A 23,208-nucleotide genomic window follows, 5' to 3' on the forward strand; every position below is an offset into this window, starting at 1 on the left:
CAGGCAGGTAGCACAGCGTGGTACACAAATTAACAAGAATATGTTAGAGATGATCATTTTCATCCATTGTATAGTAAATGTGTGACTGAGCTTGCTTTTCTGAAACAAATGCTGCTGAGTCAATACCAGCTGATCCCATGGTCAGCTTAGCCAAGTCACAGTGGACACGGCAGGGCTAAAATACTATATTCTATTCTTCTTCAGCCTCCTGTACCTTAGACTCAGCTGCTCTCCTGTTCAATCTGTTCTCTTTCACCTTGTGACAAAGATGTGCAAAGGACAACTTCCGCAGTGGCTGAACTATGTAATCTACAAAAATATACATGTGGCCCTGGCCGGTTTGGTTCAGCGGTTGGAGCGTCGGCCTGCGGTCCTGAGAGACCCGGGTTCGGTTCCCGCTAAGGGCGCGTACCTCGGTTGCAGTTTGTCCCCGGCCCTGGTCGGTTGTGCGGGTGGCAGCCACTCGATGTGTCCCTTTCACATCGATGTTTCTCTCTCTCTCTCTGTTCCTCTCTCTCCCTCCCACTCTACCTGAACAAAAAATGGGAAAATGTCCTCGGGTGAGGATAAAAAATAAAATAAAAAAAACAAAAATATACATGTGAAGAAGCATGTCCCTTCACGTGATAGAAAAACAGCTAAGGATCTCACAAAGAACCAAAGAAAATATCACTTCATGTTACTGTCCCAGCACTGCCATTAGCAAAGTGTGTAACCTTGTACAAGCTATCTAATCTTCTAGGGGTTCATTTTTTTTCTCATCTCTAAAATGAAAAAGTTGAGTTAGACAAATTCTAAAGACTCCTCAGCTAAAAAATTCTCTGATTCTTGTGTACTTTTCTTTACTTTGCTTCTTAAGCCACCAGAGTTCATAATCGCAGCAGTGAAAAGTTGCATGAAGAAATTATTTTCAAGCTACAAAACAGACTAGAGAAGGTATTTTCAGAGTTAACTCCTTTAGGACTATAATTTCTTATCAATACCAACTTGTTAGTCTTATGGACTTAGGTATGTCAATAGAAGACACACATAAGTGCCACATTGATGCAAACACTAAAGATGTTTTTACCACCTCTGAAATTCTTATCAGCATTGTAAATTTTGAAAACAATCCATAACAGAGTATTAACTTCCATAAGTATTCCCCACTATAAAGTAGCTATAAGCTGCCCACAAGGCAAACTCTAATATAGCAAACAACTTTGTAAAAAAAATAAATAAATCTTTTCTGGTGCAAGAAAATCAGCTAGTATGCATTTGATTCAACAGCTTTCTACCTAAGTGCCACCAATAAACAACCCCCGAGCCAACAGATGGAAATAGAATAGCAAACCCTAGAACTTAAAGGATGTCTCTACAACTTAATAGAAGACACCTACGTGTCATAACCATTAACTGTATCCAATGTGGAAATCAAATTTTAGAAGGAGAACAAATAATTAATAGGCATCATTTTAATCATTTGATTTTAAATAAAGGATGAAGTCCTTATATAAAAATTCATAAGATTTTTTAACTTCAGACTATAACTATAGAAAAGAAATCACCCTATAAAGATCTGCATTTTATGAAGTGGTAAGAATGGTTGGATGGCTATTGCAATAAGCTAGAAATTAGGAAATGTGAATATTAATTCTGAATCTGCTGGTGACTCAGAATGACCTTGAATGATGTATCCAACCTTCTTTCTCTCTCTCTCTCTCTCTCTCTCTCTCCATCAGAAAACTGAAGAATGAAATGTCATCTTTTTTTTTCCTAAAACAATATCTATGTACATTTGACTAAAATTGTAATTGCATATGTGGTGGGTAGAATAAAACACGTTTGAGTTGGTTTGAACTTTGCTGTAGCACCCTGTCTTATAATTAAACATTTTTTATACCGGTGCAATGAATTTTTAAATAATGTCTGAAATGCTTTAAAATCTTCAGAAAGAGCTTTATAAATGGCATAAATACTTATTTTACTTGATTGGGCAAATAAGAAACAATATCATCTAAGATAGACATGAATATTTTATGTAGCAATCTTTGGTTCGCTTACTCTTAAAAGGAATAATTCAATCAGAACTCTTTCAAGAGAATTGTATTCATTACAGAACAAAGAAGGGAAGGATCTTCTCCCAGTTGAGCTATTAACATAATTCATCTAACAAAGGCCATTGAAGTGAATCTGTTGCTTATAGAACCTTCATAACAGACACTTAGCCCCTCCCCTTAGTGCTCATTCAGTCCAGCCTCCAATTATATTTTTTCACTGAATGCCTCTGAATAATTCCAGACACATATATATTTTATTTTAAAGATCTTAAGTAAAATATATTTACAACTTCTATTTCAGTGTTAATGTAAATGGGAAGATAGTTCTACTTTATACTGTTCTTACACATAAGCAACTCCCGGTGCATATCCTTGCATGTCCCCTAATCCGAGGTGATCCACAGCAGCTTTATTGCTATAAGTCTTTACATGGTTGAAGACTACTATTGGAATTTATCAACTTCCTCTTCTCTGTATGCTACAGTACAACTATAACAAGCTGAACACTGTTTATTTTATTTTGCTGAGCATTGCCTTCATAACAGACCTACAGTATTGTCTCGTGTCCTCCGAGATCTTAAATTCGATGGTAAACCCAGGATTATTATCTGTGTGGTCAGTCATTATTCATCCGGACTATATTTTCAAAGCAGGGCTGTTAACCTGCATTCCTTCTCATTAAATAAATTTCATCTAACTTGTTTCTACTTTTCTTCACTGATAAGGGATCATTTTTAATTCAATCCCTATCCTACAAGGTATTATGTACCCTTCTGGTTTTGGAGCTATCTGAAAGGGTTAACTCACCAAGCTCAGTAAAAGAAAAGAGCAGTTGTTTGCACCTGAACATCACCACTAAAAACAGAACACTGTTTTGCTGTCTAATACCACCTGGAACCACAAGGGAAGTTGAGCTACACGAGATGTAATTATTACATGAGTTGGGATTTACCCAGGACGCTGGGTCTAAGACCCTGTTTCCACCGCAGATTGCCATGGCATAATACATACTCAGGACCTTAATTTCACTGCCCATCAAGAGACATCACCTTAGAAACACATTAGAGCCAAATACTACTGCAACTCTTTCCTCGAGATGTATTATTTTTTGTGACATGGATCACCAGCAGCTCAATTACATATGTCCAGAAATATTCCATCCTATCTGTTCATAACAGTACTGGACCCTGTGTACAGTATAAAAGTATACAAAATAGAGAATATATCCTTATGGCACTTATAAACCATTTAAGAAGAGGACTTATGAGAGTAATACAAAAACATGATAATAGCTACCACTTATACTAACAACATGCCAGGCACTGTTCTAAGTCCTTTACATACTTATTGCTTTAAAGTACTTAAGATATATATGTACTTTATACTTCATATATTGTTTTGTCAAAATAGGCTATAAGTTAGGTACTATTTTCCTAACCTTTTTATTTATATTTTTATTTATATTTTTAAAAACATTTTATTTTATTTTTTTAATCCTCACCTGAGGATATTTTACCATTTATCTTCAGATAGAGTGGGAGAGGGAGAGAGAGAGAAACATTGACGTGAGAGGGACACATCAACTGGTTGCCTCCTGAACAACTCTGTCCCGGGCCCGGGACATACTGCAACCAAGGTATGTGTCCTTGACCAGAATCAAACCCGCAACTCATTGGTCCACGGGCCGATGCTCTACCGCTGAGCCAAACCAACAAGGGCTTTCCTAACTTTTTTAAATTGGAAAAAAAATTTTATTGAAGATCTGAAAAACAATTTCTGAAAAACGGGCTTTTCCAGAAAACTGTAGCTACTCAATGCTTTGGTCTATGATGTTAAAACATGCATTAGACACAAATAAAACAAAAAACCATAAACAAGACACCACTCTTCAGCAATCTGGGCAAAGATAAAGTGCCTAAGGAACAAAGTGGGTGACTTGCAAAGGATAAGCTCTTTAAGCACCAATTTTTTATAAAAAGGAGCAAAATGGTTGAGTGTCATCAGTTATATACACTGAATTGACCCTTTGGCACTAGGAATGAGAGCATTTTGTCATATAGCATTAACACATATTATAAAAGTGTGTAGTGTCAAAGGAAAAGAACCACCAGCATTCAAAAGCAGTTTTGTCAACAAGACAGCAGAATGCTCTACAGTATGTCTCGTGCCCAAGGCAGCACCAACAGTCTCACAAGATTTGGCTGACTGCAAAGCCCACGCTCTAACCTGCACTGCACGGATCCTCAATGACTACACAATCAACTAGACGCCAAATTGTACAACACAGACACAAGCTAAGAAGGAAGAGTTTACATACTGACTAGAGGTCATAGGATAGTGTTATGAGGGAGGCTAGACTTCAATTTGGCTTTATAGAATGATCAGTTAAATAAGTAAATAGAAAGGGGCTACATACTCTAAATATCAAGTTAGATAAACATTGTGAAAGGTCAGAGGCAAGAGGAGCATGCCTTGATCAGGGAAACAAGAGGAAGATCAGGTTATATGATGTGTTCCAACCTGGATGTGTAACTGAAGTACAATATTTTAATTTTACACATCTTCACATCAAAGTGTAAATGTTCCTTAGGCTACATAATGTTCAATGAAATAATATCAACTGTAACTTACATCAAAGGACTTCAGAAACCTCTGGCAAGGGATGTATCTTATAATGCTATTATAAATACTAAGGATAGAAGAAGAGAGGAAAGAGAAGAAAACAGACAGTAAAATCTTGGACATTTCTTATAGAAACATTATTTCTGATATATCTCCATGGGCAAGAGAAACAAAAGAAAAAATAAACAAATGGGACTACATCAAACTAAAAAGTTTTTGCAAAGCAAAGGGAACCATCAACGAAATGAAAAAACAACCCACTGAATGGGAGAACATATTCCCCAAAACATCTGATAAGGAGTTAATATCCAAAATGTATAAAGAACTTATACAACTCAATACCAAAAACAATTCCAATTTAAAAATGGGTAAAGGCCCTGAATAGACACTTCTCCAAAGAGAACATCCAGATGGCCAATAGCCATATGAAAAGATGCTCAATGTCACTAATCACTAGAGAAATGTAAATTAAAACCACAATGAGATATACTTCACACCTCTTAGGATGGCTAATATCAATAAATCAACAAACAACAAGTGCTGGTGAGGATGTGGAGAAAAGGGGACTCCAGTGCACTATTGGTGGGAATGCAGATTAGTGTAGCCACTGTGGAAAGGAGTATGGAGTTATCTGAAGAAACCCGAAACTCTAATTCAAAAGAATTTGTGCACCCCTATGTTCACTGCAGCATTATTTATAAGATAAGGAAGCAGCTAAGTGTCCATCAGTAAATGAGTGGAAAAAAAATAGCTGTGGTACATTTTACACAATGTAATACTATTCAACTGAAAAAAAAAAAAAAAAACTTACCTTTTGCAACAGCATGGATGGACCTGGAGAACATTATGCTAAGTGAAATGAGTCAGTCAGAGAAGTACAAATACCATATGATTTCACTCATATGTAGAATTTAATAAATAAAACGAACTAACAAGTAAAATAAGAGACAGACTCGTAGACAGAGCAGGCTGACAGCTCTCAGGAAGGGGGGGTGGGTATTGGGGGTGGGGTGAAAGGGAAGAAAAAAAAGAGAAGAAACTCATGGACATGGACAGCAGTGTAGTGACTGCCCAGGGAGAGAGGGGAGGCGGCAGTGGGGTGGTGAAGGAGGGTGTAGAGGGGATAAATGGTGATGGACAGAGACTTCACTTGGGTGGTGAACACATAACACAGCGCACAGATGATGTGTTATAGAATTGCACCCCTGAAACTTGTATAATTTTATTAACCAGTGTCACCCCAATAAATTCAATAAAAAATAAAAGCAGAATTAAATTAGAGTCCAGATGATCAAACTTTATTTTCTTTTATTCTATACAATCAAAACCCCAAGGAAATCTCTTGATGTATAACTTCTCAAATTAATACATAACTCTAGGCTCTGTATAATAGCTGAAGCTTACTATTACCATTCCTATGTAACATTAACTGGGAGGATAAAAAACAAACAGTCCAAGCAGATAAACTCTAAGGTTACATCTCCAGATATCAAAAACGGAAAGGTGTCTAGGCTCTCTAGTTAATCCTGCTTTGTCATCATTTACTTCAAGCTGACTCATCCTAAAGAACCTACCGCCTCATCGATCATGGCTTCCGCTCACCTCTTCCAGCCAAGGCTATTTTCATCATTAGTCTTTTTGACAGTAGGAAAATGGAGAGATGCTTGTGCCCCAACCTAAAATATAGCCTAAGGAATAGCTGAGTATAAGCACCCACTCTTATAAAAAAGGAAATAAGGAAAGAAAAGAAAAAGCTAAACTCACACCTAAGAGAGAAAGCACAATGATCCCCTCACCCCAAAGTTAAAATAATAGAACAAAATACTCCAGGAATCTATCTGGCCCAGGGAAAGAAATCTCTCAAAATTAGCCCTGGCCAGTTTGGCTCAGCAGTTGGAGCATCAGCCTGTGGACCAGAGAGTCCCAGGTTCGGTTCCCGCTAGGGGCATGTATAAAAAAAATATATATATATATGTTTAAAATGTCATAGAAAGGACCAGAAAATAAAATCTAATGAATGAGTCCAAGATAATAATTATAATCCATTCATTGGACATCCATTACTCATAGTTAAGGTAATATTGATATTTTGTTTGTGTGTAAAGAAATGGATGGAAAATGGAACATGTTAGCAGAAAACCTAAACAATATATAAGGCAAGGGGCAATCTGTCAGCCTGGCATCCAGGAAGCCAAAGGGTTAATGCCCTTATGAATTTTTAAAATGTAGTAACACATCAATGTAATTGCCTGTAATCTAGGCCAAAGCTTGTGCATGCTTTCTTGTTCACAGCAACAACAAGTATTTATTGAGCCTTTGCTGTGGGTCAGACACTGTTGTAAGCACTGCAGAGAATACAGCAGCGAAGGTGACAGATGAGGCCCTGTCCTTATGGAGTTTATGTTCTGTCACAAAGAAGAATGATAAATATGGCTGGACCAGAAAACAAACCATGACTAATTTTCTGGGACAGAGAATCCTGCCTTACAAGGAAGAAGCTTTCTTGCTGTGTTGCAATTTTACAGATACCTGAATCTTTTCCAGCAGGAGAAATTCAACGGGGTGTGTTTAAGAGGACTGGGGGGAAGGAGGGCTTTAAAGGGGTAGGATGGGAGATAAAAAGGCAAATCTCATCAAGTCAGAGAAGAGCAAATGTTCTGACTCTGAACCCTGCCCGCCCAACCAGGAAACACAGCAATTCATCTGTGGCTTTGGTAGAGAAGAACTGGGTTAATACTATAAATTTCTAGAAAGTTCTGCTATATTCGGAAGTAAAATGGGAAGTAAACAAAATTTGTCTTTGCTGTTCTGTCACCCCCCCTCATTCACTATGTCTTCTTGTATCCTCTCTTTTTCTCCCTATTTTGAGATACTTTTAATTTTCAAAAATAAAATCAATGTTTTAACTTACTAGGTGCATGTAGAATAAAACCAAGTACAGTTTAACATCCCTCACTTTCTCCCTCCTATCTTATACCCCTATAGTCTCTTCCCTCTTTCTCCATCACTCTGTGGTCCCTGACTTTCTACCATCCTTCTCTTTCTGACCCCTTTACTCCCATCCCCTTCTATCTTTTCCAGGAAGAAAACAATAAAATGATCAGTAGGTACAGAAAAAGATGGAGTCTAGTAAGACAAAGGATTGACAGTATGTGATATGTGCAGTTAAGTGCATTTTATAAGGATTTGTCCCTGTGAGTTTGAAATTTAATTTGTGTGAATACATTTCACTAGAATTAGAGTTGCTAGACTCATAACACTTAGGAAATTGTGAAGGTAAAGTTTTATACATTTTCTTAGCCTTTTGAATATATTTTTGTATATATTGGACTATCTGCATGAGAAAAAGAGGAAACTGGCTCTTTTACTTCTCACCAGGTGGCCATTTGCAAAATTTTTTTTTATCCTCACCCAAGGACATTTTTGCATTTATCTTCAGATACAGTGGGAGGGAGGGGGGGGGAGAGAAAGAGAAACATCAATGTGAGAGAGACACATCGAGTGGTTGCCACCCACACAACCCCAACCAGGGCCAGGGACAAACTGCAACCGAGGTACATGCCCTTAGTGGGAACCAAACCCGGGATTCTCTGGTCTGCAGGCCAACACTCCAACCACTGAGCCAAATCAGCCAGGGCTTTTTTTAAGCTCTGAGTCTGGCCTCTCCTAAAATTGCTTTCTTTCTGCATGCCTAGAACTCTTCACTTTACTGTCCCCCAGCCTGGCTTCCTGCAGGGATATTGGGAATGAGTCCACAGAATAGGCCAGGTTTAGAGTCAGACTGACTTACCCTGGAAACCAAGCTTCATGTCTTATTTGTTCAGTGACATTAGGCAAATTACTTAACTCTTTAAAAGCAGGGAGGGGGACAAAAAGAGATAAACCAAAGAACTTATATGCATACATACATAACCAATGGACACAGACAATAGTGTATGGGGGTGGTCAATTGAGGAAAAAGGGGAAGACATCTATAATACTTTCAATGATAAAGATAAATTTTTTTAACCCATCTTTATTGTTAAATGTATTACAGATGTTTCTTCCTTTTTTCCCCATTGACCCCCTCCTCCTCATTCCCGCCCGCTCCTGCCTTCCCTACACTATTGTCGGTGTTCATTGGTTATGCATATATGCATAGAAGTTCTTTGGTTTATCTCATCTCACCCTCCCTTCCCCCTTCCCTTTGAGGTTCATCAGTCTAACAACCAGTTTGTACTTCTTAATTCCATCATCTTTTTCACCCATCCCTGCAGCCCCCACCCATCTGGCCAGCAACAAAAAGTTCTCTGTACCTATGAGTCTGTTTCTGTTCTGCTTGCTCATTTTGTTTGTAGATTCAGTTGTCGATAGATATGTATTAATTGCCATTTTATTGTTCATATTTTGTTCGCCTTCAAGAAGACCCTTCAACATTTCGTACAACACTGGTTTGGTGGTGATGAATTCCTTTAGCTTTTTCTTATCTGGGAAACTTGATATGTCCATCAATTCTAAATGATAGCTTTGCAGGATAGAGCAATCTTGGTTGTAGGTCATTGCTTTCCATCGCCTGGAATATCTCTTGCCACTCCTTTCTGGCCTGCAAAGTTACTTTTGAGAACTCAGCTGACAGTCTTATGGGAGGTCCTTTGTAGGTAACTAACTGCTTTTCTCTTGCTGCTTTTAAGATTGTCTTTGTATTTAACCTTTGGCATTTTGATGATGATGTGTCTTGGTGTGAACCTCTTTGGGTTCAACTTGTTTGGAACTCTGTGCTTTCTGGACTTGTATGTCTGTTTCCTTCAACAAGTTAGGAAAGTTTTCTGTCATTATTGTTTCAAATAGGTTTTCAATTTCTTGTTCTCTCTCTTCTCCTTCAGGCACCCCACGATGCAAATGTTGGCACGCTTGAAGTTGTCCCAGAGGCTCCTTACACTATCCTCATTTTTTGTATTCCTTTTTCTTTTTGCTGTTCTGGTTGGGTGTTTTCTGTTCCTTATATTCCAAATCGATGGTTTGCTTCTTGCTTTACCTACTCTACTACTGACTCCCTGTAAATTATTCTTTATTTCAGTTAGTGCATCCTTAATTTCTGACTGTCCCTTTTTCATGTTGTTGATGTTCTCACTAAGTTCCTCGGAGGTCTCAAGGTTCTTGAAGGTCTCACTATGTCCCTTGGATGTCTCACCAAGTTCCCTGAGCAACCTTATAACCAGTGTTTTGAACTCTACATCTGCTAGGTTGCTTATCTCCATTTTGTTTAGTTCTTTTCCTGGAGTTTTGTTCTTTTCTTCCATTTGGGACATGTTTCTTTGTCTCCTCATTTTGGCTGCTTCCTTGTGATTGTTTCTATGTATTAGGCAGAGTGGCTATACCTCCTAGGCTTCATAGGATGGCCTACTATTGTATGTGTCCTGTAGGATCCAGTGGTACAGTCTCCCTGATCACCCCAGCTGGTCCTCATGGTGCACCCCTAGTGTGCATTGTACACCCTTCTGTTGTAATTGAGCCTTGATTGCTATTGGCATGTCAATGGGAGGGGTTTACTCAGGCTGATCAGGTGCAAGGACTGGCTGTGCCCACTAGCCACCAACCCCTGACTACCTTGGATGATCAGCTGTGTAGGGGCCCACCACACAGAGCAAGACTTACTTCAGCAGGGCTCTGGTACCCACTGAGTCCACTCATTGAGTGTGTCACTTGTGGAGGTTGTTGGGTGGTGGTGTTTCAATGTGGTCTGAAGCTGTCCAAGGTGTGCTGGCCCTGGGGCAAGGTCAGCCACTGCCTGTGCTCTATCCAGGGCCATCTGGCATAAGCTACAAAGTGAACTGCAGATGGCTGCTTCCTGTGCAGGGCTTGGAGGTGTCCAGGAGAAGCCAAGTTGTGAACCAAGGCTGTCTACTCCTAATGCCAGGCCTGGGGCTACTTAACAATAGGTATGGGGCTCTCTGAGACCAGATGCTGCTTGTTTGAGAGATTTAGGAAACTCTGAAGCAGGATCAAAGACAGGCCAATCTTATGGTACAGCCTTTGGAAACAGCTTGGGTGGGCCCAAAAGTTGGGAGGGGCAGAGCCTTGGGGAATCATCAGGGCGGGGCCAACAGTGTGAGCCAGGTTGCTAAAATCCCAGATATGGAGGCCGTCTGCCTGCCCTGTGGGGGAAGGGTTCACCAAAGGAACAACGGCCTCCACCAGCACGTCTGTCCAGGAGAAAGCTGCCCCTCCAGCCCTCGTCCTTGTTTGGAGGTCAAACAGCTCAGTTCTTCCCTGTTCTCTGGTGCCCCTCAAGCTGCCTCTCCTCAGAGCTCAGAGGGAGCAGGTCTGAGTAAGTCTGTGCGCAGGCCCTTTAAGAGGAACTGCCCGGGGCTCCTGCAGCCATAGACACAGCCTCCCTCTGCCTTAGTTCCTGCTGGTTTTTCCAGCCAGAAGTTATGGGGACTTTTATTCCTGGCACTGGTACCCTGAGCTGGGTGCTTGGTGTGGGACAGGGACCCCTCACTTCTTAGGGAGGACCTTCCCAGCCAAGGTCTCTTCTAAATTTTATCCACCACAGGTGGGTGTGGTACCAGCCAATCCGTGCCTCTGCTCCTCCTACCAGTCTCAATGTGGCTGCTTCTTGAATTCTGTAGTTGTAGGACATCCATTCAGCTAGATTTCAGGCAGTTCTGAACGATGCTTGTATTGTAATTTTGATGTGGTTGTGGGAGGAGGCGATACCGCCTTTACCTACAACGCCATCTTGACCCCTCCCTCCTAATAAAGATAAATTCTTTTTAAAAGTTTTCTCATTGGTAAATGGTGCTCATAAAACCAACCCCTTTTATATTGTCGTATTTAATTATCTAATCCATAAATGTATTAATCATGCTCTATAGCAGATATTGGTCATTTAATAAATAGTATATGATTTATGTCTACATAAGTGCACATACGTACACCCCATGTGGCCCTAGTTTTCTCACATACAATTTACCTATCTGTCCTCAGTGCCATTCTCCCAGAGCTCTGCCCTTGAAGCATTCCTATTTTTCCAAATTCACAATTAGCTAATGTAAGAATCTAATCACTGAGAATGTGTTAATGAGAACGGAGAAGAGAGAACAGTGACTACTGCCTGCCAACTCAAATAATCCTCAGTGGTAAAATATGGCTCTTGGACATACCTGTACTACAAGTTGCATGGGCCAGGGCAGGGACTCGATGCGTGAATTTGAAGCAGCAGCATCCAGAAGCTTATTGCAGAACCTCTCAGTAACTGTAACTGCTCTGTTGCATGTACTAATACCTAAGCCCTCACTGATTTAAAAATAGGTTAACTTTGGCCAGTTTTGCTCAATAGTTAGTCAGCCTGCAGACCAGAGTCCTGGGTTCGGTTCCCACTAAGGGCACGTACCTCGGTTGCAGTTTGTCCCCCGCCCCGGTTGGGGTCATGTGGGTGGCGACCACTTGATGTGTCTCTCTCATGTTAATGTTTCTCTCTCTCTCTTCCTCCCTCTCTCCCTCCTGCTCTATCTGAAGATAAATGCAAAAATGTCCTCAGGTGAGGATAAAAAAATAATAATAATAAGTTGCCCTGGCCAGTTTGGCTCAGCAGTTAGAGTGTCGGCCTGCAGTCCAGAGAGACGCGGGTTCGGTTCCCGCTAAGGGCACATACCTCGGTTACAGTTTGTCCTCAGCCTTGGTTGGGTCATGTGGGTGGCAACCACTCAATGTGTCCCTTTCACATCAATGTTTCTCTCTCTCTGCCCCTCCCACTCTATCTGAACAAAATATGGAAAAATGTCCTCAGGTGAGGATTAAAAAATAGGTTAAAAAAATAATAACAATAACTGAAATGGATAGCATGTCCTTTTTCATATAAATTAAAGTATGTGCCGAGATACTGCTTTGCCCCAGAACATTCTACAAAACAAATATAGCTCCTAAGGAAATAGGGCCTTTGGGAAGGTGAAATGATAAGGTCTGTGATAAAACAAAACCTAAAACACAATTTTCTTTTCAAGTCAGTATTTCTAGACCATACTATGCTGACTTCATGTGGTGTAACTACACATATGAAGTCCTGCTTTGAAAACCCCCATGCCAAAGATCCAGACTCTGTGAAACTGGCACTGGTAAGAAGAGTCACACCTTTTGCCACACTAACAGGAAAGATTCTTAAGTAATGGACTTGACGCCTGGCCATCCGAGTCAGCCACTTACTCATTCTTCTAGACGCCATCCATCATTGAGCACATTCCCAAATTTCACGCAACCTAATTTAAACATCTCACTGGCAGTTCTGATGGGAATAAACATTCCGTCAAAGTAAAAGCTTGACAACCCTGACACCTAGTGGCTGTGAAGAAACTGGAGAAGATCCAGCTTGGGAAAAGTAGCTAGCTACTACGGCAGTATCGCACCAACACACAGGATTTAATGATTATTAATATTACAAAATACTGGTTCTAAAAGCAACCCTGATCGATTTTGGCTCTGAATTTATCTTGGGAGCTATACAAGGAGACAAAAGACCTGCATTTGTAAAGTATATTTTTCTTCAATCTAATACATTTAGCAAATTTTTACTGATCTTCAGAAATCCAATAAGAAAAGCAAAGGTTGATTTCTATTTTGTCATATTTATGACTCTTTTCCTTCATGTTGTATATACAGCCACATCCTTTACCTGGTCTTCAGGGGATTTTTCTCAAATATCCCCCTATCAATATAAAAGCCATCAGATCAAGACTCATAGAGTTTCCTTTTATGCCACTGAAGCATTCTTAATGGAAGGGGAGTTGTACCCTTACACCAGTAGGAGTTTTCTTTAAGAGAGGTGAAAGGACACATGTGGAAACCCCTCCAGTGCACACGAAAGTAATGTACAGTCATGTGAACAGACCCGTCGACACAACACAACACAGCACAGCACAGCACAACCTATTTCTGCCCTCAACAGTAAAGGCTAAGTGTCCCCAGGCCCACCAACACCGGCAGGCAGGACAGCAAAAGCCTCGAGTTTCACCTCCTGCACCAAGGAGAGTTCTCACTCTTACCTGTTGACGTTTGAAGGCTAAATAGTCCAAGTTTTCCAGCTCCTTCCCAAGCTTCTGGTAGGTTTTCTGGAGGTCAGATTTGTTGGAAACATTTTTAAGAGACTCAAATGTCTTTTGAAACTGAAATTAAAGACAAAAGTAAATCATTAGGATAGCAGCATATTTCTTCTCAAATTTCTAATTAGCTAACACAGAGAAATAGTTGATACTGAGCCTCAGTTTCTCCCATTCATAAAACAGAGACAATAAATGCACGCTAATTGCCTTTCAATAAAAAATTTTCAAAATTATGAAGAATTAAAAATTGGACAACCAACATTACTGTATAAATGAAAATGCATTTAGTCCTCATTTCAACAAGAGATACTGGGTTGTTGTTGTTGTTTTTAACTCTTCATGTCTTAGCACACACTGCTACTTTTAAAGATAAAAAGTGCAATGAATGTATGTATAATTTCAAATTATAATGAGGAAGTATTCAAAGAGCTCTCACATTCCAACCGTGAAAACAAATTTATATAAAAGTAGTTGCTTGCCTCCATAAAGATATCTATGCAGAATAGGCCTGCAGCAAACTTCAGCCAGGAAGATCTCTCAGATCTTATATTTTGAGAAGGTAAGAAAACTAGCATTGTGGTGATGGAAGCATATGTAGCGTTTTCAGGAAACATTTTTTCATTCCCGCTTTATAACACAGAGGAGTTATGAAATCAGTTCTGCTGAATCAGAACGCTTCTGTTCATTTTTAATTCAGATACTAGATAAACACAAAGGAGACAAATTGCAGTGGATCACAGAATATTGTTCTGCTACTAATAATTAAGCAAAGGGAGCTCACAACAAATTGAATTCTTGGTTTATTTTCGTAAATTAGAACCTACTTTGGAGCATTAGTGATTGAAAATGTCAAGTAATGTTATTTGCAAGACATTTGCATTTTCTCTCTCTTTATGTCATTTATTTTCCATATGCTCACTGTGTGCCATTAGATGGATTTCTACAGATACAGACTTCACCATCTTAAACACACCAGAACTCCACTGTGACTATGATGCTATGAGACAGGCTAATAGGATTTTACAGAATATAATTAAGTTTCCAGGGAAATGATTTGACCCTTACTATTTCAAACTCTATGGAATAAGTTGTAGTATAATGGCATTCTACTGCATTAAATCCTCAATTTCACGAAAGCAACATATTTATCTCAATCCAAGGTGGCAGAGGAAAAAGAAATGGGAAATAACAGTACTAAGCTTCCACAGCAGGACAGTAAATTACATTCAACAACGTAACCTTTTAGAACCTACTATGCACAAGGCACCATGAATATAAAACACATCTCCAGGGCTAAACAAAGAATATCGGGAAATTAGACATGAAACTCAGAGATGGGAACGACACTGACATTTGAGTGCCAGCCAGGTACTGTCTGCTTCCAAATTAATCCTCACAGGAACCACAAGACTTCTCCATTCCCTTCCCATTCTACCAGTAAGTCAACTGGGACTCAAATAGTTTGAATTGGGTGTTGACCACCGTGTCGTGCTCTTTCTACTCTATCATTAACTCTAACACAAGGCATAGTACAGAGAACATAATAACAGAGATACAAGTAACATGTGGTGAAACTGAAAACACTCATTGATATTGAAAAACTCAGGCCACATAAAAGACACGAGGGAAATTGAGTTGGGCCTCAAATCATAGGAAGAATTTTCAGAGCCTTATATGGGAACCAATCCCACCCATCAGTTTAAACATAGCCAAAGTCTGCTCGTTTTCCCCTTTTGTAGCATAGGAAGCAAATTTCTTTAAACATTATTTTAATAACCATTATGTTAACTGTTTATTATGTTATGTGACTGTTTCTGTGCCTTGCTATTCCTTGGTCCATTCTATCTTTAAATCAAAACAATAACAGGCCTAAAACTTAAAAACAATTTAAGTCATTTTATCTCTAAGTAATACAAAATATTTTGCCAATCAATCTGTTCCCTAAGTGAGCTCTGCTTCTTAATATTTCTTCCTCACATTTATGTCTGTGAAATTTTATACAATTCCAAATAGAAACTTTAGAGTTAACACATTACTAAGGCTTCAAACTAAGAAACATGAAAACCACTAACTCCATTCTGTCCACGGCCAAAGAAAAGAAAATCCAGTAAGGGTACATCACCACAGAATGTTTTCATTAAAGGTCAGACTCTGCATAATGTGGAGATTTCAGCTTGAACTTTCATTATCAGGACTTATATCCTCTATTCATTGATACTAAATAGCTCAGAGTACTCAAACTATGATGATTCATTCACTGAAGTGGGTTTTTTTCATTTACAAAAACAAATAATTGTCAAGGGGAGGTCATACAAAATCTGTATATAACTTTGTGTTAGATCCCATCAACATCTGCCCACATAAACACTTAAAGATGCTAAAAAATGAAAGCCATAATTTTACCTTGCAGATGAAGCTGAAGTAAAACATAGTAATTTTTACTGACAATTTGAAGATTTTTCAATCCAAGAGGCCATTGTGCTTTATCATTGAAAGAGACCTCTTGAGATTTTCTACATTAATTCAGTCCATTGTAATTGCATTATAGTGACTATTTCTCAAATAAATGATCCCTCAGTTTAAGATAACTTGGGGAAAGAAGTACAATTAATCAAAGAGATTTTAATATTCCTGGATTGTACCTGTTGAAAGTGTTCATCAGTAATTTAGAATAATTCAAGAATCCCAAAATAATTTGTTGAATGTTGAAATTTGTCTGTGTTAATATTTTCAACTCATTACAGATAAAATTGAAACAAACAAAAAACCCCAATGAATGAATCTGAACCCAAAACAAACCTAGATAGGTTCTAAAACTGTCAAAACTGAGTATTAAAATGGTCTCTGAGAAACAAATGCAAATTCTGTCCTATTTGACTACCTTATCAAATATCACAGGGCAGGAAAGGATTAGAAAATGGGAATAGTATCTCTTAGCCCAAAATTTTCCATAAAAATAAGTGCTGTAACATCCCCCACCCCCACCCCCAGTGTTTTCTCATCGGTTTCCTTTCTGTTCAAGTTCCAGTTCAAGATGGCAATGTAGGAAGATCCTGAATTCACCTCCTCCCATGGACACAGTGAATCTACACTATACATGGAACAATTTCCCCAAAAAAACTCCTAAAAATTGTCAAAGATACTGCTTCACATCAGGTAAACGAGTGGGAAACCACACCGAAGCAGGTAGAAACGGTGAAGACACAACCTCGCCATAAACCCCACCCCCAACGAAGCAACCCACAATCAGGAAGCTCAAAAAAACAGATCATCTCCCTGAGGAGTGCAGAGTTCAGACCCCACATTAGGCACCCCAACTTCTAAGACCAGCAGCTGAGAGATGAGCCTCCAAAATACCTGGCTTTGAAGACCAGTGGGGTTGACATCCACCAGACTGGTAGGGCTGTAGCATACTAACAGGCTTTTAAAGGGCTCCTATACAGACTCACCCACCCTAGGGCCCAGTGTAGATACAGCCCCTTGAAATGCACCCCAACTTTGTGTGAAAAAGATTCATTTGCTAATTTTAAAGTATTGGTCTATGGGGCAGAGACCTGCTGGGATATTCTCTGAGCACAGTGCTGGTGGGCACCATCTTTCCGCTCTTTTTCTGCCTTCCTAAAGCTAGTAGGTGCCATTTTTTCTTTTCTTTTTTTCTTCTTTTTCTTTTTATTCTTTTTTCAGTAGGTGCCATCTTTACAGTCCCCCTCTGCCTCGCTCCAGCCAGTGGGCACTATCTTTACATTCTCCCTCTTCTGTGCTCCAGAGCACCAGTATCTTCCAAATAACAGCTTCTACACATCTGGTGCCCTGAGTTTTACATCTGGTGACCCAGTTTTTGTGGCAGCCACTGAAGGGATACCCCAAGATCTCCTAGCTCCAGAGGACAGGGAGGCTTATGTTCCTGGGTCCCATGGAACTGTAGCAATCAGAAAGATAGTTCTTGCCCTGGCCAAGTGACTCAGTTGGAACATCATCCCATACACCAAAAGGTTGTGGGTTCAATTCCCAATCAGGTCACATACCTATGTTGTGGGTTTGATCTATCCCTGGTCAAGGCACATACAGGACACAACCGACCGATGTCTCTAACATCAATAAAAACATATCCTCAGGTGAGAATTTTAAAAAAAGATAGTTCTTGGTAGACTGCCATTCCCAGGACACTACAGAGTATATGCACCTCCATGTTCATTGTAGCATTATTTATATTAGTCAAGATATAAAAAGTAACCTGTGTTCATCAGTGAATAAACGGATAAAGACAATACGGTATGTGTATACAATGAAATACTATTCAGCCACAGACAGAAGGAAATCTTGCCCTTTGTGACAACATGGATTGACCTCGAGGGCATTATGCTCAGTGCAATAAATCAGGCAGAGAAAGACAAATACCATATGATCTTATATGTGGAATCTAAAAAACAAACCAAACAAAAAAACCAACTGATTCAATATCCTTACTAGTAATTGGTCTCTTCAGATTTTCTATTTTTCATGATCTAATCTTGGAATGTTATATGTTTCCAGGAATTTATTTATTTCTTCTAGGTTGTCTAATTTTTTGGTGTATAACTATAGTAGTCTCTTATGATATTTGGTATTTCTGTGATATCACTTGTAGTGTGTCTTATTTCATTTCTGATTTTATTTGAATTTTTGTCTCTTTCTGGTGAGTCTAGCTAAAGATTTGTCCATTTTATTTTTTTAAAGAAGCAGCTCCTAGTCATTGACCATTTCCATTGTCTTTTTAGTTTCTATTTCATTTATTTCTGTTCTGATCTTTTGATTCCTTCCCTCTATTAAATTTAGGCCTCATTTCTTCTTTTTGCACCTCAAGGAACTAGAAACTTAGATTTGTTTTTGAAATTTTTCTTGTTTAAGGAGGGAAAGATTTGTCTTGTTTCTTGAAAAGCATTTATTGAATGAGCTTTCCTCTTAAAAGTACCTTCACTGCATCTCATAGTTTGGGTATTTATACTTCCATTTTCATTTGTCTTGAGGTATTTTTTATTTATCTTTTGATTTCTTTGTTTATCCATTGTTTGTTCAGTAGCATGTTGTTTAATCTTCATATTATTTGTGAATTTTCTAGTTTCCTTCTTCTAAGTTTTTAGTTACATATCATTGTGGTTGGCAAACATGCTTGACATGAGTTGTTTTAAATTTGGTAACACTTGTTTTGTGGCCTTATATATTAGCTGTCCTGGAGAATGTTCCATATGTGCTTGAGAAGAATGCGTATTCTAGTACCCATTACAAGAAACATTGAAGGGACTTAAGCTAAAAAGAAAGAATACAAATTAATGACAAAGTCTAAATTTCAGTAGTAAATGAAAACATATAGTAATGTAGTAGATTAATCATTGATTAAGTTAGTATGAAGGTTAAAAGACAAAAGGAATAAAAAGAAATGTAACTTACAATAATCAGTAAAGGAATACTCAAGATAAGATGATGTAAAATGTGACATCAAAAACATAAAATGTGGGAAGAGGAGTAGAAATGTAAAATTTTAGAATACATTCAAACTTAAGTTGTTATTAACTTAAAATAGAACGCTATAAATAGATGATGTTATATGTAAGCCCTGTGGTAACCATAAAGTCAAAAACTATAGTAGTGGTAATGAACTACTTAAGATTCTGTTTGTCTAAAAAACTCTCTCTCTCCTTATTTATAATGATAACTTTGTTGGGTAGAACATCCTTGGTTGGCAGTTTTTCAGCATTTAAATATATCATGCCACTCTCTTCTGGTCTGAAATGTTCTGCTAAAAAAAAATTGCTTATAGTTTTATGGGGCTTCCCTTGTTCATAACAAATTGTTCTTCACTTGCTGCTTTTAACATTCTCTCCTTGTCTTTAACTTCTAATATTTTAATTTTAATGTGTCTTAGTGTGGGTCTTTATTTTTTTTATCTTTATTGTTGAAAGCATTACAGATGTCCCTCCTTTTATCCCCCTATTGACACCCTCCTCCCCACTCCTGACCCCCCCCCCGCCCCCGTGTCTTTACCATACTGTTGTTTGTGTCCATTGGTTATGTATATATGCATATAAGTTCTTTGGTTTATCTCTTCCCACCCACCCACCACCCCCTTCCCTTTGAGGTTTGTCAGTCTGTTCCCTACTTCCATGTCTTTGGATCTCTTTTGTTTGTCAGCTTATTTTGTTCATTATATCACAATATTTTCTTTAGTGGCCTCATTCTTTTCTTCCTTATTATGATGTTTTACAAATAACAGAATTTTTTACTCCTATTGGGGTATATTTTCTCTTAAATGTCAGGTAAATGAGATGCTACTCTCTTTTCATTAATAATCTTACACCAATTCTATCATAGTAACTTATATTGTTAATTTATTTCTTAACTAGTCTATAAATTCCAGGAGAAGAGGACTATGGTATTATTTTTTCTAAGTATGAATCCCTAGCACATAGTACAGTGACTGGCACACACTAAGCACACACAAAATAAGCATTTGCTGAATCAATTAATAAGTTAATCAAGTTGGGGCTCTTTGTCCTTTTCAGAAGTTAAAATTTTACATGGCCTAAATTCTCTTTGTCCCTAAATTTTTCTGTATCAAATTCAGCACAAGCCCTGGCCAGTTTGGCTCAGCGGTTAGAGCGTCCGCCCGCGGACCTAAGAGTCCCAGGTTCGGTTCCCACTAAGGGCACATAACTCGGTTGCAGTTTGTCCTTGCCCTGGTTGGGGTCGTGTGGGTGGCAGCCAGTCAATGTGACTCTCTCACACCCATGTTTCTCTCTGTCTCTCTTCCTCCCCTTCTCCCTCCCGCTCTATCTGAAGATAAATTAAAAAAAAAAAATCAGCACAAAACCAGTGATTTGTGACCCATTTATCTCTTTTTCCTACTTTCCCCTATTTCTTCTTAAATACCAGTCTTGTGACTTGCTTTATTCTTCAAATCTCATCTCTCTCTGTGTAATTTTCCTAGAATCTTGTTCAGAATACACTTGGCTTCTAACAGCTCTTAATTATATATCAATTCTCCCCTTATAAATTGCTAATATTTTTAATTTAGAAAAGCTTTAAAAAGTCTTTTTGCTGTTACATACCTTCCTTTTAATAATAGAAGATAGCCCCCAAAAGTCTCAGCTAACAATATGGCAATATGTGACTTTCTGTCAATATTATAAATATTCTTCATATTCAGAATCATTTTTAAGTATATAAATGCTTTATAGCAATGTATGTAGCAAATGTCAAATATATATTTGACATGTTATTATATAGTAGACTCATTTCTATAATACATTGTTCTATTTCCTAATCCAAAGAAAACAATATTCCAATTTTTTGAATAAAACTAGTTATGAGGACTTCCAGTCAAGATAGCACTGTAGGTAAATGCAGTATCGTGTCCTTTCACAAACACATCAAAGTTACAACTAAACTACAGAACAACCATCATTCAAAGCCACCTGACATCAAGCTGAATGAAAGTCCTACAACTACGGAATTAAAGAAGCCGCGAGACTAGTAGGAGGGGTGGAGGCGGATGGGCTGGTCCCACACCCACGTGTGGCGGATAAAAATCAGGAGGACACCTTGGCTGGGAAGGTCCTCCCTGAGGACCAAGGGGTCCCCATCCCACACCAGGCGCCTCGCTAAGGGTTCTAGTGCCAAGAAGAGAAGTCCCCATAACTTCTGGCTGGAAAAACCAGCAGGAACTGAGGCTCAGGGAAGCTGAGGCGGCTGGAGCCCCAGGCAGCTCCTCTTAGAGGGCCCACACACAGACTTACTGGGACTTGCTCCCTCTAAGCTCAGCGAGGAAGCAGCTTCAGGGGCGCCAGAGACATACAGGGAAGAATTAAACTGTTTGGCATTGGAGCAAGGACTGGAGAGGGGGTTTTCTCCAGGACAAACATGCTGTCAGAGGCCTTTGTTCCTTTGGTGAGCCCTTCCCTGGGGTGGCAGACAGCCGCTATATCTGGGACTCCAGCAACCTGGCTCACACTAGTTGCCCCGCCCTGGTGATTCCCTGAGGCCCCGCCCCACCCAACTTAAAGGCCCACCCCAAGCTGTTGCCAGTTGCTTTACCATAGGATTGGCCTATCTTGGATCCTGCTTCAGGTTGTCCTACATTCTTTCAAACAAGCAGCATCTGGTCTCAGCTAGCCCCATACCTCTTGTTAAGTAATACATAGAAACAAACACAGGAAGGCAGCCAAAATGAGGAGATAAAGAAACAGGTCCCAAATAAAAGAACAGAACAAAACTCCAGGGAAAAAACTAAGTGAAATGGAGATAGCAACCTAACAGATGCTGAGTTCAAAACACTGCTTATAAGGATGCTCAATGAACTTATTGAGAACCTCAGTGAACTTAGTGAGGGCCTCAAGAGCATTAAAAAGAACTAGTCAGAAATGAAGGATGCACAGTCAGAAATGAAGAAAGCACTAACTGAAATAAAGAATAACTTACACAGATTCAATGGTAGAGTACGTAAAGCCAAGAAGCAAACCATCAATTTGGAATATAAGGAAGAAAAAACATCCACTCAGAACAGCAAAAAGAATCCAAAAAAATGAGGATAGTGTAAGGAGCCTCTGGGACAACTTCAAGCGTGCCAACATTTGCATCTTGGGGGTGCCAGAAGGAGAAGAGAGAGAACAAGAAATTGAAAACCCGTTTGAAACAATAATGGCAGAAAACATTCCTAACTTGGTGAAGGAAACAGACATACAAGTCCAGGAAGCACAGAGAGTCCCAAACAAGATGAACCCCAAGAGGCCCACACCAAGACACATCGTCATCAAAATGCAAAAGGTTCAAGACAAAGAGAATCTTAAAAGCAGCAAGAGAAAAGTAGTCAGTTACCTACAAGGGAGTTCCCATTAGACTGTCAGCTGATTTCTCAAAAGAAACTTTGCAGGCCAGAAGGGAGTGGCAAGAAATATTCAGAGTGATGAAAAGCAAGAACCGACAACTAAGATTACTCTATCCTGCAAAGCTGTCATTTAGAATCAATGGCCATATAAAGAGTTTCCCAGACAAAAAAAAGCTAAAGGAGTTCATCACCACCAAACCATTATTATATGAAATGATGAAGGGTCTTCTTGAAGAAAAAGATAAAAAATGTGAACAAACAAAATGGCAATGAGTATATATCTATCGACAATTGAATCTACAAAAAAAATGAACAAGCAGAACAAAAACATTCTCATAGATACAGAAAACATTTTGTTGGTTGCCAGATGGGAGGGGGGTTGGAGGAATGAGTAAAAAAGGTGAAGGGATTAAGAAGTACAAATTGGTTGCTAGACTGACAAACCTCAAAGGGAAGGGGGGAAGAAATAAACCAAAGAACTTATATGCATATATGCATTACCAATGGATACAGACAACAGTGTGGGGAAAGACAGGAGAGGGGCGGGAGTGGGGATGAGGGGGTCAATGGGGGAAAAATGAGGAACATCTGTAATACATTCAACAATAAA

General features: G+C 39.1%; 1 protein-coding gene across 1 annotated transcript in view; it reads right to left on the bottom strand.

Moving 5' to 3' along the window:
- CTNNA3 (catenin alpha 3) overlaps nucleotides 1–23,208 on the bottom strand; it is a 1,555,380-nt gene that overhangs the window by 1,448,426 nt on the left and 83,746 nt on the right. The window contains exon 5 of the mRNA XM_036264901.1: nucleotides 13,682–13,801. Coding sequence (XP_036120794.1) covers nucleotides 13,682–13,801 — 120 coding nt within the window. The remainder of the gene's footprint in view (nucleotides 1–13,681; nucleotides 13,802–23,208) is intronic.

This window comes from Molossus molossus, unplaced genomic scaffold (genome assembly GCF_014108415.1).
Source record: "Molossus molossus isolate mMolMol1 unplaced genomic scaffold, mMolMol1.p scaffold_m16_p_17, whole genome shotgun sequence".
In the NCBI taxonomy this organism is placed as follows: domain Eukaryota; kingdom Metazoa; phylum Chordata; class Mammalia; order Chiroptera; family Molossidae; genus Molossus; species Molossus molossus.